At 38.2% G+C, this 14311-nt stretch overlaps 1 protein-coding gene across 1 annotated transcript in view; it reads right to left on the bottom strand.

Moving 5' to 3' along the window:
- Nucleotides 1–7458: 7458 nt before the first annotated feature.
- med13l.S (mediator complex subunit 13-like S homeolog) overlaps nucleotides 7459–14311 on the bottom strand; it is an 87318-nt gene continuing 80465 nt past the window's right edge. Inside the window, exons 28-31 of the mRNA XM_018244008.2 lie at nucleotides 11991–12124; nucleotides 11133–11294; nucleotides 10874–10986; nucleotides 7459–9437 (exon numbers count right to left, since the gene is read on the bottom strand). Coding sequence (XP_018099497.1) covers nucleotides 9305–9437; nucleotides 10874–10986; nucleotides 11133–11294; nucleotides 11991–12124 — 542 coding nt within the window. The 3' untranslated portion in view covers nucleotides 7459–9304. The remainder of the gene's footprint in view (nucleotides 9438–10873; nucleotides 10987–11132; nucleotides 11295–11990; nucleotides 12125–14311) is intronic.

The following is a 14311-nucleotide window of genomic DNA, read 5'->3' as shown; positions in this document are numbered from 1 at the left end:
GGGTAAATGCTTTGTGCATGGGAGAAGGAGGAGGTTCTGCACCTGCTCATGTTTGGCCTTTAATAGTTTGTCACATACTTGAAGCCTGATATTTTTGCACTGGGGAGATTTTTGGTTTTATAGTTTTGATTAGAGTTAAACCATATAATAAAGGATATTTAATGTATAATACATGTTTAAACCTAGCCCCAAACTGGGCCAATCTAGGGAACTTCTGAATTAAGGATTTATGCCAGTACCCTGGGTTTATTCCATGTCATCGTTCACTTAATGTGTATCAGGTAAAGGGGTATACTTACTATTAGACATGGAAGGTGAAGACAGAACAGATACAATACCAGTCACATGATTCACATAAGGCCAATGGGGATTGGTGTAAAACTGCTGGATCCCAGGCCAAATTACAGATACTGTATGTAAGAGGGGGGAAAGAAACGCACACACACTGCAGCAAGCAAAGCAATACTATGGTTCCTCTGCACTTCTTTTACATGGATATCGGCTGAGATAGGTTGTCATAAAGTACAGGTATGGGACCCGTTATACAGAATGCTCGGGACCTGGGGGTTTTCAGATAACAGATCTTTCCATAATTTGTATCTTCATACCTTAAGTCTACTAGAAAATCATGTAAACATTAAATAAACCCAATAGGAGGGTTTTGTTCCAATAAGGATTAATTATATCCTAGTTTGTATCAACTACATGGTACTGTTTTATTATTACAGAGAAAAAAAGAAAATAATTTTTAAAAATTTGGATTATTTGATCATAAAGGAGTCTATGGGGTCTATTTATCAAAGAGTGAAGTTAATAGTGAAATTCCGCCACTTCCCATTCATTTCTATGGGGTTTTTAAAGGCGTATTTATCAAAGGGTGAAATTTAACTTACACCCATTGATAAATACGCCTTTCAAAATCCCATAGAAATGAATGGAGAGCTGCGGAATTTCACTCTAGTGGCGGAACTTCACTCTTTAATAAATTTACCCCTATGGGAGCCTTTCCGTAATTCAGATCTTTCTGGATAATGGGTTTCGGGATAATGAATCCCATACCTGTACATGGCTCCAATATATACAGTATACATGCATCCAGCGCTACACCTGAGGTTCACTTTATCAATCTCAGGTCCGTAATAACAAATCCGGGTATTTATTTAATTAATTAATTAAATTAACTAATTAATTAATTAATTAACACTTCCGTATGCCCGCTCACCATTCAAATTCATTGCATTTCGCCCCGGACCTCTCGCTACAACACTGGAGCGGTTCAAACTCCCCAAACATGTTGAGTGTTTGTCTTAAAAGATCTTACCCGGACTGTGCTGTGATTCAGGTGGGGATTTACAAAACCAAATTATTGAGGACAGAGGTTTTACAAATGGATTTATAATGGATTTAGACAGCCCAAAGGTTTAAACTCAGTATTTGACATAAGTTGGTTTTTTTAATCTGTGGATGGAGTACTATTTGTCTGAAATTGGAATTGCGATGAGTTAAAAGCTTGTAAAAGATAGATTAATGTTCTTTGTATCCACTATGGTACTTAGGTGAATTTGTAACTAAATTGAAGGAAATTCATTTGAAATTGTATCGATTAGAGCACCAGCTACTAAATGGAATGATAGGTTTTTACTGATTGTAATATGGATTTATCTATTTGCATAAAAAACATTTTTGAAATGTGAAAAATGAATCAATCTGGATTCACTTGATTAACTGATTGGTTTTAATGGTTTTCATGGAATTGTATTTTAATTCAATGTGGTATAATGGATTAACATGTTAATTATATGGGTGGACCATGTGTACCAATGAGAAGTGAGGTCTCTGAGAAAGTGCAGTGACACGAAATGCGTCAGACCTCATGGCGCTGTTTTTTCAGTGTATAAATATTTTGAATAAAGGAAAATTATTTTACTTACAATTTGAGAACAAGCGATTGAGAAGGACTCTGGAGTGTGCCGCCATAACGATTGATCCATACCTGTACATGTACTGAGAATTATACAAAACAAGTATATTGCCAATACTGTGTTAGTGCTCAGTTTCAATGTATCTAACAGCTATTGGTATTTTTGATATATTAACAAGCCCATCATTTAAAGCGATACTGACACGTTCCTAATACTTTTATGATATTAGGGATGTTTCAGTATCGCTTTAAGGGATATGTACAAAAGTTGTGTGTATAATAAAACAGGCTCTGATGTTATGTCTGGTTTAGCAGTGCCAAGTAAGCAAATGCTATGAATAGGTGGAAGTAAATGACCAATATTCAATAAAGGTTCTATTATAATGTTGGCTAAGATTTTAAGGAGGAAGGTGTGTGGGACAATGCCTGCTAATTTCTTGGTGCTGTCATTAATTTGTCCTTATACTCACATACAGTATGGCACTGAAACCCCTACACTGAACACTTACACACATTCTGCTTGTATAATATGCACCAAATCCACCATTTTGTACAAACACCAAATCTTTCACAAATGAATGGGACAAATGTTAAACTAAATCCCTAATGAATAAACAAGTCTAAGTTGAATTTAAAAAATGCATTATATGTGACCACAAAATTCTTACTGTTGTCCAGAGCTTTAAATTCACTCAAAAAGGGTTTTCAATTGGCTGTAAAAATAGCCAATAATATTTTATGAAAATAACTTTGCATTTTACTTGTCAGTGCATGGCACATAAGCAAATGAGGAAGTGAATATGAGTCACAGCGCCTCATCACTTCCTGTTTGCCTGTACGATTAAATTGAAAGGCAGCCATATTGTGTGGGGCCTTTCATATACTCTCTGTCTATAGAGGGGGGGAGAGAGCGAGAGAGACCATATATATGTATATATATGTATGCATTTTTTTGTACTCTGGTCTACATGTATTTTCCCTTTGGCAGTGACTTTGGGTGCCACAGTTGTTGGCCGAGTAGTGAAAATGGAGATCAAACTCTTTTCTGACCTGGGCAAAAAACACTCCGTGAATCAAATACTCCCAAATTGTTATGTTTATATGATATTTGATATTCTACTAGAAATAAACAGACAATTTACTTTAGAAGACATCTTCCTGTGACAACCATGTCAAGTTCTTAAGGGCAATAATAAGGATTAGGTCTGTGGATGGGTATTGAGCAGTGGAAAGTGCAACAATTTTAGTGACTGGTAGCAATCAGAATCAGGCAATGGGAAAGCACACAATGGAAGTCCAGAAATACAAGCCAAAGTGGCCCCATTAGACTATATATTATATGTGCAGGAAAACTGCCACCTGTTCATGTCAATGTTATTGTGCAGAGAACTTCCTCTGTGCTTCAGCTCCATGACCTTTAGTTCTCTTTTTATCTGCAAAGGTTTTAAAATGTTGCTAACCACAAACTTTTCATTGAACAAAGACAACAGGTCTTGGATAGCAGGAAAAGTGATGTCAGATTGGATACTGGGAAACATTATGAAAAAGATGAATTTCATGATTGGAAAAGAAAGGTACAATTGTGCTAGAGGAAGTTGGGAACACGGGGAAAAGAAAAATGCAATAAAAATACTGATTTCAAGGTGAGTGATGTGCAAAAACCGGTGAACATGTGTCAGCCCTAATAACAGCTAATAAATAAATACATAAATAAAAATATATAATTGAATCCAGTGGAACTCAGAGTCTGGCAGTTTCTTGGAGATCTCAGCGGCAACTGAAAAAACATGGGAAAAGCTACAATATGAGCCATTTTGGTTAAAGGGATAGTATACTAACTTGTTCAGCATGAGTGCAATGAATAGGGCTTGTCATAGACATACATTTTTGACTATTGTTTTAATTATAAACAATTATGAATTTTATTTCTTGTTCTAAACAGGGCAAACAGGGAAACTGAACCTACTCCATGTTTGGTCCTTGCGAGGTAAGTAATCCGATTTATAATTCACAGATTACCAGATAGGAACGTGGTAGGCAACGAATAACTTGAAATATGAGAGGTGCCATTATGGGAAACTTTATTGATTTGGCTTGCTCCCAGCGAGCAATGGAGAAGTTTCAAGGTAAAGTCAGTCTTATTAGAGACTAAACCATAACTAAAACCAAGGTTATAAAACAGTCACAGGCCCCAGAGTCAATCACTGCTTCAACTACTGGTGTATCTTCATCCCATTGGCAGAAATGCCAACAAAGTTTGGAGACTGGTAAAAAAAGCAAACCTCAATCTAAGCCGAGACCAGGGCAGGCAGGGTTCAAATGAAGTCAGAATCGGTCTGAAAATATACTCTGGTCTGATGCTGCCAATCCCAGCACTTTCTGTATCATACGTCCTTCTCATTTTAGATTGTAAAGAACATGGCTCTCTCTACTCCCTATCTTGGTCAGTAGTATGTAATTTGTATGTTTTATGTATACAACCTTCTGTTGTACAGTGATGCAGAATACATACATGTTGATAATTAGCTGTGCACTGGGACCTCCGGCAAAATAAAAATTTTTGGAGAGGCCAAGCGTGTACCTACCTGGCCCTCCCTCCACCTGCCCACCCAATTGCCTGCTCATGTCCCCCACCGCTCCCACTGAGTAAGTATGATTGCAGCTGAAGAAGGAGGATTTCTTACAGATATAGAGGAAGCAGCCCCCGTGGTCCAGGCCCCCTGTTCCTTGGGCCTGACTCTGTAGTTATGCCACTGTTAAGTCACAAAAAATAACCAAATCCTTTACCCCAACCTGTAACCATACACACTGAATCCTTCATGCAGAGCAGAGACATGTGCTAGGACAGATGCAAGTACATGCACCCATTCAGAGCACACGCGACATGTCAACAAGGAGGCAGCACAAATGGAAGGACCCAACAGACAGGGAAGATCCTGCATGGGTGCCCATGACCAGCAGACAGATCCCAGGCTACCTTACAGATCTCTCTTGCATATTGAGAAAGGACTGAGCTGAAGCCTATCACAATTGCAATGGCGGAACTTGCAGGAATGATCCCCAGAGCAACATTCTTCTGTGCTTCAAAGCTAAAACAAAATGCTTTATAGCTGCACTGTTTGTGGTTACAGTCAGTATAAAGTGCAGATAATGTTTCCAGCCCAGGAGAATGTGTTCATGCCCAGCACAGTTGCACCCTCTCTAATACATCCACAGAGAAATGTTTAGGCACAATTAATAAAGGCAACACTGAATTTGGAGGTTAATGAATTTGTTTCATGTTGATTTTATTCTGCCTCCTGTTAGACTATGTAGCTGAGACACAAACGCATATTAAAGACAGCAAGAAAACTGGAAGAATAACCAAACTCTGTGTTATGCCAATGATTCCCATTTATAGAAACTCTGCAGACCAGCTGCTCTTTTTTAGATGAGACACAGAAATGTGAAAATGGAGCGACACTGCCCTCTGGTGGGAGGTTTTGTGTTTTCCAGGTAAAATTGATACTTTTACCTGTACTATATTTTATATGAGGCAAACAATACACAAGATGTAACTGGATTTCATTGTCACTATGCGGAGAAGAGGAATTACTGAAAATACTTATGTTGATCTCTGTAGGCCTTTACATGTCTCCTATATAACAGAATATGAGTGGTAAATCTTCCTCTTCTTGGATATTTCAGATTAAAACATAATCTTTTGCTTGGTCACATGAAGATAGGGCCCTGGCAATGCAGAAAATGTACAGTCCATATCTATAAACTGACTGGAAGCATTAAATAAATCCGTGATGTCCAAACTGTAGCACCCATAACCTGACAGTTGCCGCACCTACAGACCTCCATCTAGCTAATGTTCAGAATAGCAGAAATTATATTTCTACATAGCAAATTATTTACAAGTAGGTGTAGTAGAGTAATAGAAAAATCAACAGAATCATAAATTGAAGCTTGTTCCAAATAATAGCCGAGTGGAATTCAATTAGTGAAGTAATTCATTCTGTGAAAAAACAGGTGTCAATTACGGCCCTTATTTAAGAAAGAAGGAGCAAATGTTGTGCATGCTGATTATAGTGTATTTCTCTCTGAAAATCTGAGTAAAATGGGTTGCTCCAGACTTTGTTCAGAAGAACAGGGTACTTTGATTAAAAAGGTGATTGGAGAGGGGAAAACATATAAAGAAGTGCAGAAAATGATAGGCAACTCAGCTAAAACGATATCAAATGCTTTAAAATGGCAACCAAAACCTGAAAGACTTGGAAAAAAACTGATAACTACCATTAGAATGGATAGAAGAACAGGTAAAATGGCAAAGACTCAGCTCCAAGAAGTTCAAAGAAGGTCTTAAGTTACCTGTGAATACTATTACAATAAGAAGATGCCTATGTGAAGCCAAGCTATTGGCAAGAAGCCCCCGCAAAGTCCCATTGTTGAAAAAAAGATGTGCTGATGAGGTTACAATTTGAACACACTGACTGGCCTATAGAGAAATCGTGCAACATTTTGTGGACTGATGAAAGCAAGATTTTTCTTTTTGGGTCTAGGGGTGGCAGTTTGTCATACAACCCCCAAACACTGAATTCAAGGCACAGTTCTCTGTGTGAGGACAAGGAAATATGGTGACACAAGAATCATGATATGGGGATGTTTCTCATACTATGGTGTTGGGCCTATTTATCACATACCAGGGATCATGAATCAGTTTCAATACATCAAAATAGTTGAAGAGGTCATGTTGCCTTATGCTAAAGAGGAAATGCCCTTGAAATGGGAGTTTGAACAAGACAACGACCCCAAACACACCAGTAACGAGCAACATCTTGGTTCCAGACCAACAAGATTGACATTATGGAGTGACCAGCCCAATCCCCAGACCTTAATCCAATAGAAAATTTGTGGATGACATCAAAAATGCTGTTGCTGAGGCAAAACCAAGAAATGCAGAAGAATTGTGGAATGTAACAGGTGCCAGAAGTTGGTTGACTCTATGCAACACAGATGTGCAGCAGTTCTCAGAAACACTTCTTATACAACTAAATATTAGTTCAGTGATTCAAAGGAAAGCAAAATTCTATTCCAAATTAGAACATTAAGAAAAAATGTATCGAATGTGTGTTACTCTTTTACAGCAAGTGCAGAAAAGGGAATATTAGGTTGTTCCAAAAAATAACAGTGTCTGCATTCTTCTTTACAAACTCTAACATTCATTTTGGTACTGATTTTGAAAGCTTTTTCAGGAATGCTTAAAAAACACAAAGTTTTGCTGAATTTGGAAGCAGATTGTGGGCTCCCTCTCCTTCAGAGCCAGGACTGAAGGGAAAAGGAAGACGAAGAGGAAGATGTTTCTAAGTCTAAACTCCTAGCCTGATCAATCATTGCTGCAGTCACACAGGTTTTAATGTATTGCTCTGAAGCCCTGGGAACCCCTTATCCATGAAGTCTCCTGTCCCTTGTATTCCAGATAACATGTACCTGTGCTTCTTCCCCCAATTCAGCCCATGACATTTTTGACAAATAAATCTCAGAATCAGATATCAATAAATCAATAATTTATTCATCTAAAAAAGTGTGTAAAAGTATAGACCTTTTTTGTTCACAAGGTATATATGAAGCACAATTATATTGAAGAACTAATTTCTTTAACTCTTAACTTCTTGTTTTTTCGTTTTCTTTTTTTTTTATCAAACCTTATTTTTTGTGAGGTACCGGAGGCAGGATTACATTTTTTTCTGAAATTCCAAAAGCTTTTTTTTTCCCATTTTGTTTTAGTTTCATTGTGTTCATATTTCTGATGGGTATAATTTCCCCCATCTTTCAAATTGTATGCCTATTTATAGATATCTGTAAATGTGTGTATATATATATATTTATATTATATATAAAACGAGGGGGGGGGCAGCCAGTAAATACTTTGTAAAAAAAGGAAAGGAAAAATCTTTAGGTTCATTGAGAAATGTACAAGTTTTACATTTGCTTTAAAAAAAAGTGATATTATGTACAAATACCTTATCTCCACATATCAGAGGTTTTTTTGAGACCCCCGCAGTAATGAGGGCGATTAAAGTACACTGTATTTATCTGACATGAAACGATGCGCCAGATCCAAGAAAAGTATAAATACGTAGAGGATTCTGCTTCTCTCATATCTGCCACTAAGGGGTAAACAAATAATGCAGAATCAGACAGATCAGAGCAACATGGGGGGAAACAAATATTTGTATGAATAAATATCTGCTCATGTTTAAAGTAGTGGCAAGTAAGGGAAAATACTAGATAGTTTTATTTGCCATACTGGCCCAGCTGATGTGTGTGGGCTATCAATACTGCATGCTGGCTAGATTACCAGCTAATGACTGCAAGTGCATCACGACGGTGGCATTTCTAGAGATTCTGAAATGGCTTGGTACTTCCTCTCATAGTCACGGCAAAGCATTTTGCCTGGGGGATATAGCTGCCTTTATATTGCTACAGTGTCAGGCTCAACCTGTGAATGTACAGACTGGTATTCAGTGCCAAAATCTGTATAATGGCAGCAGATGGCGCCCAGTTTAGCCCCACAGAGCAATTACATTGTACCATCAAAGAAAAATATAAATGATCTGGAATGGTTTCTATGCTTAAATACTTTCCATTGGTTATTCTAAGTGCAACTGCTACTAACTCTTTGAAACAGGACCAACTGTGGCAGAAAAGAATTCACAAAGGAGAGGATGAAATAACTCCCTAAGGTGTAGGGTCAATTCACTGTCATTATACCGATATGTTGTCGCTATAGATTCCGTATAAGGGCTGATTTACTCACAAAGGTACAAAACCGTGCAGTTACTCATAGATACCAATCAGATCTTTGATTTAATTTTTTTTTAATCTCGTAGTCTTTTTTAAACTAATTGGCGATTGGCTACTCCTGACAACAGCAGTGATGCTATTTATCACCTATGTTAGTAAATCAGCCCCACTGTGTGTTAAATTGTTTTTCCCAGTCATCCATTGACCCACTCCTGCAGCATTAGAGCACACCTAGGGAGAATACTGCTGGACATCCTCAGCTTTGCATTACTTAAAGTTTATTTCAAGCTTCTTTTACAAACTGTCGCTTGAGGTTGGACTTTATATGTGGACTGCGATAGCTTCCGTCACACACTTGGTGTTGCAACATCGTGTTCTTGCCACACCGCTGTTCACTGTCAAGTCATTGTTTAGTGTATTGCACAGAACATAATGTATTAGGATACACTGTGCATGGTTTCTGCAGTGCCCAATACTGGTGTTGCCAGGTGTTATGTAAGCAAGAACAGCTGAACTTGATGAGCACAAGTCAGGCACTGACTGATGGCAGGAGGCTTTTAGATGTTGCTGATCAAGGCTGGTTGAAAGCATTCAAAGAAAGTCCATCACCATGTTGTACATCTGTATGAGCACCGTGAAGTGAATTGGTAGGCAGGAGGTCCGATCCTGAGTGGCTGGGTTACAAGTCAACCATGAGAGAGCATTGTACTGTTCCAAGACAAACCTAGAAAGCAAGGGTACATTAAAACAGAATATATAATTCCCACGGTGGTTGTACTTTTATATAAAGACACAGATTTAGCCAAAGGGTGCTCACCTTCACAAGTACAAGTAACAGGGCCCCCAGGGTCCAAAACTATGCCATTTCCTTAACTAGACCAGTGCTCAGATACTGAAAACTCTCTTCTCGTTAATATTCAGTCACATTTATTAAATACAAACTTTAAAGACTAACCCAAACCTTTACACAAAAAAACGGGAAAGAAAAGTAGGAGGGACCCCTTCATTACTAATAGCAAAATCTCACAAGGGGATGATATCTGTAAAAATAAGTAATGATATACCATGACCTGGATGAATGAGAATCTTCACAAACTATAAGAAATAAATGGCAACCTTTAATCCAACCCTTTCAACTTTCAATGTCAGATTTGCAGATGGTGAGTCATAAAAGGTCCATAGAAATTATCATGAAGCAAACAACATTGTTCAGTCCCATTATTTTAATATTGTTTTATCTGCAAATCCATCAAAAATAGGGGTAATCATTTGTGTTGCATTATTGTGTTGGCTGAAATTCATACACTTTGCTTCTTAGTGCATGCCAATTCAGACTCATGTGGCCATGCAGCAAGTACTGTGAATTTCCATCTCCCCACCAATGAACTTCTCTCTTCACAGTTAAAGGAACAGTAACATCAAAAAATGCAGGTGGTTTAAAGTAATAAAAATATAATGCATTGTTGCCCCGCACTGGTAAAACTGCTGTATTTGCTTCAGAAACACTACTATTGTTTATATAAATAAGCTGCTGTGTAGCAATGGGGACAGCCATTCAAAGGAGAAAAGGCTCAGGTTACACAGCAGATAGCAGTTAGGGCTTCTTTGGGGCGACAATCTCCCTGAACTGCCTTCCCCCTGCTAAAATGCCTTCTGCCTGCCTCACGAGGAAACTTCTGGTGACTTCGGAAATCGAAGCGCCACGAGTGCATTGTCGCAGGCGATTTTTCATTTTAGCAGGCGGAAGGCAGTTCGGGGAGATTGTCACCCTGAAGAAGAGGTGATTAGTCACCAGGCGACTAAATCTCCCCGAATCTTGCCGTGTGCTAAAGCCCTTAAGCTCTGTAGAACATAAATGTGTTATCTACTATTTAACATGTTCCACATAGCTTTTATTTTCAATTTCTGCAATTGCTATACAGCAGCTTGTTTATATGAACTGTAGTAGTGTTTCTGAAGCAAACAGATTGGTTCTACCAGTGCAGGGCAATAGTACAAGATAAAAACACTTGCATTTTTTGGTGTTACTGTTCCTTTAACATTTAGACCCCTAGCAAACTGCTTGAATGGTGCAGCCTCAATTAAAATCTAGAGAGGAGCAGAATAAAAGACAACTAACTGTCTGAAACAGAGGATGCTAATTCACCCTCAAAAAATTACCTTAATACGTCAGATGTGGTCTTAGAATCCAGGGGGTGAGGAACACGCTGAGAAGTACGTGCAGGAACAAGATCTTCATTGTGAGAAACAGATATGTGGTGGTGCAAGGAGGCCTGTGGGTAATATTAAGAACAAGGGATGGCATTACTGCAGTACTTCAGGAGAAAGGCAAATGAGCTATTCGGAAATACAGGATAGGATATTGGTAAAGGAAAACATATCATGCATGTTTTAAAGTAGTATAAAGATGTGGCTTTACCTTTAGAAAAAGAGGACACTGATTTTGTGCATGTGGGCATGAAGACCAAAACCACTCAGGTAGGTTCTCTGCTTTGGCTGTGGACACATAGTACCCTAATGCAAGTGGCTGCTGCTTCAGTTCTTCTGGTGTCTCTCGGGAAAGAAGCCTCTCTACCTGACTCTGTTAGAAAGAAAACCACAATAGGTGAACTCATCCTCGGAAGCAATGCTCCATTAGCCAAAATAAATCACATTGCTTAGAAAGTCCACAGTGTGGCTTACGGAGCTGCTACTGGGAACCATGAGAAGGGGGGAAACAAAATGCGTTCATATTTAAAAATTTAGGAATACAGTACAATAGAAAGCAATGAGAAAAGTAATTAGTGGGACAAATAAATGTAAAAGACATTGACAGCCATCTATATGTGATATGTTCCCTGCAGAGGTTCCCCACAATAGATCTACCACCCACACTCCTCCATAATGCCCTGTTTGCCTGTTAAAAAAAAGCAGGTTGGTACAGGGGGATTGGTAATTGCCATGTTGGGCCTAGTTGATGTCCTTTCTCCAGCTTGCTGGCAGTAACTGGCAACCAGGACCACATGCAGCTAAAGTGAAGATGAGATTCAACTGCTCGTGTTACTGGTCCCCAGAGAGCTAGGGAAATGACAAATAACTCAACATGGCAGACGCCAACCCTGCTGTGCTACTCTGCCTTTTGTTTGGAGAAATGGTGAGTTTTAGAATGTACCCTGTAGATAGTTTTCTTTGTCCTTTACCTTTTACTATTTATTAGATAGTTTGCTTCTAAAACTTTGCATTTTGATTTACTTAGCTTTAATCCATAAAACATGGATATGTCAGTTTCCCTACTTACACGGCTGTGCTGAAAATGGGGTCCTGCTCCAATGGGAGAGCCTGGTGATGAGTTTGGAGGTGAATGCAGATTTCCTGTGATTAATATTCCTATGTCATTGTCCATATCATCCAGAAAGGGTAGGTCTAACATATCTAAAATAAAAACAAAAGAAGCAGAAATTGAAGGGGTGAGGCAAGGCTCAAAAGACAAAATCATGTGTTTTTTTTAGTATTAGTCCTGGCATTAGCCAAAGCCTTTTAACATGTAAGTGCATACCTGTAGGACCTCGGCTCTATAAGGCCAGTACCCATTGTTTTAATATAACACTAAGTAGAGTCTAGGGTAGACCTCACAGAACTCTTGAATCCTCCACCAACTCCTCATCTCATGTTTAAGTTGTACATTTGCGGTTGCAAGTGAAATATGGTGAATTTTCTCTCGGTATAAAATCTCAGTGAAAATTCACCAGTATTTCCCAAATATCTTTGTAGACGAGAAAATGCTCTAGAGAATTTACGCCATAAACTACATGGGTAATTACAATTAAGGAGGGGATTTAAATAAGGAGATGCAAAAGTGTCTGCTCTATCTTATAATATAATAATGGTAGCTCCCCAGCCTGATCCTGGCAAAATTTATTCTTGTGCTCTTGGTAATTTGCAAATCGGTGAATATTCATCAGCAAAATGTATCTGTAAATATTAATCAGTGTGAAGTTACTTTGCCAAAACTAGTATCTCCCACATTTATTGCAGGTTTAGCGACTGACATTACTGCACCCTATGGTTACTGTAGATGATTTGCTAGTATCGGTGCATTACAGAGCTGTATCAGAACCAAGATTTGCACTCAAGTCCCAAAACTAGTGCTTAATGGCCTCAGCAGGCTTAATTACATCACCTAATTATGGGAACAACTTGTAGCTATAATGACTAAGGGCAGGGAGGCCATTAGCAGCATATGCATCATATGAAGTGGTTAGCAACGTTGAATTGTTCATTTGCCTAACTACACTGGAGGGTTTATGTAAAGAGCGAGACTTCAAATAGCTTAATTTAGTGGCTCTGCTTAATAGTGAGGAAATAAACCCACATCAATTATCTCACAGCAGGGTAGTGCTGGAGGCAGCAACGCTAGCAGCAAAAGGAATATTTTCTACTTCATTTTAGGAGCCTGCAACCTTCAACAAGGTCCATAATTCATGTATTAAAGATTGCAATGAGAGAAATATTGTACAGGCTCGCGTACAAGCGTACAACCAAAAATGGAGGGAAATGCTTGATTTTTCATATCTTTTTCACACTTTTGTGTCCTAACAGCAGCAATTTTTGAAATACAGGTTTGGGATCCATTATTCGAAAACCCAAAATTCTCTTAATTACGGAAAGGCTGCCTCCATTTTATCCAAATATTTTATAAATTATTTCCTTTTTCTCTGTAATAATAATTGTACATTGTACTTGATCCCAACTAAGATATAATGAATCCTTATTGGAAGCAAAACCAGCCTATTGGGTGTATTTAATGTTTACATGATTTTCTAGTAGACTTAAGGTATAAAGTTCCAAATTACAGAAAGATCCATTATCCGGAAAACCCCAGGTTGCATTCCTGTACAAGCTTCCTTTTGACCAAGGTGCCAAGATGTGTGGCCAAAAAGGAAAAGTCACTAGTTTTTTATTTTTATTTTTTACAAAGACAGAAGTATATGCTCCCACATTTCAAAGGAAATAAACAGTTAATTAACAGTTTATTTGTATTTCTAGGGTCATATGAAAGAAAATAAAAAGATTTCAAGATTTAGGAGTAAGTAGTAGCTAACACAACATTTAGACAAATATGGGGAGAAAAATCCAACTAGCAGTAAGGTAGGTTTCACTCATTTTCAACCTCATCTATGCTACCATGTCTCAATGCAAGCTATGGTACTTTATTAATGAAATGTGATAGAGATGAGGTTTTCCACAAGGTACATGAGAGTGCTCACATTATAGCTGTTCTTTTATTCCCATTATTACTACATGCTGCCTCTGATCAAAGCACAGAACTTTCATAGACAACAAAGATATGGCTAAACAACCCCTAATTTATATGAGAAAGCAAAGGATTGAATTAATCTGAACGGTTTCCAGTTTTGTGTTTACACAAACACTAACTTGTGTTCATTACCTTTGATAATCTTCTCTACAAAATACAGAGGATGATTGGTTAAACACAATAATGTGCAGAAATATGCAAAAGCTGAGAAATGTATGCAAAATAAGGCAGCAGTGTCCAGCCTGGTAGTTACAAACCAGTTCCATATTAAAAAGGGAGGAAGGCGGTGCCTGCCCTGTAAA

Source organism: Xenopus laevis, chromosome 1S (assembly GCF_017654675.1).
Source record: "Xenopus laevis strain J_2021 chromosome 1S, Xenopus_laevis_v10.1, whole genome shotgun sequence".
In the NCBI taxonomy this organism is placed as follows: Eukaryota; Metazoa; Chordata; class Amphibia; order Anura; family Pipidae; genus Xenopus; species Xenopus laevis.
Note: the sequence above shows the minus strand (reverse complement) of the source record. Positions and strands in the feature narration are given on the sequence as shown.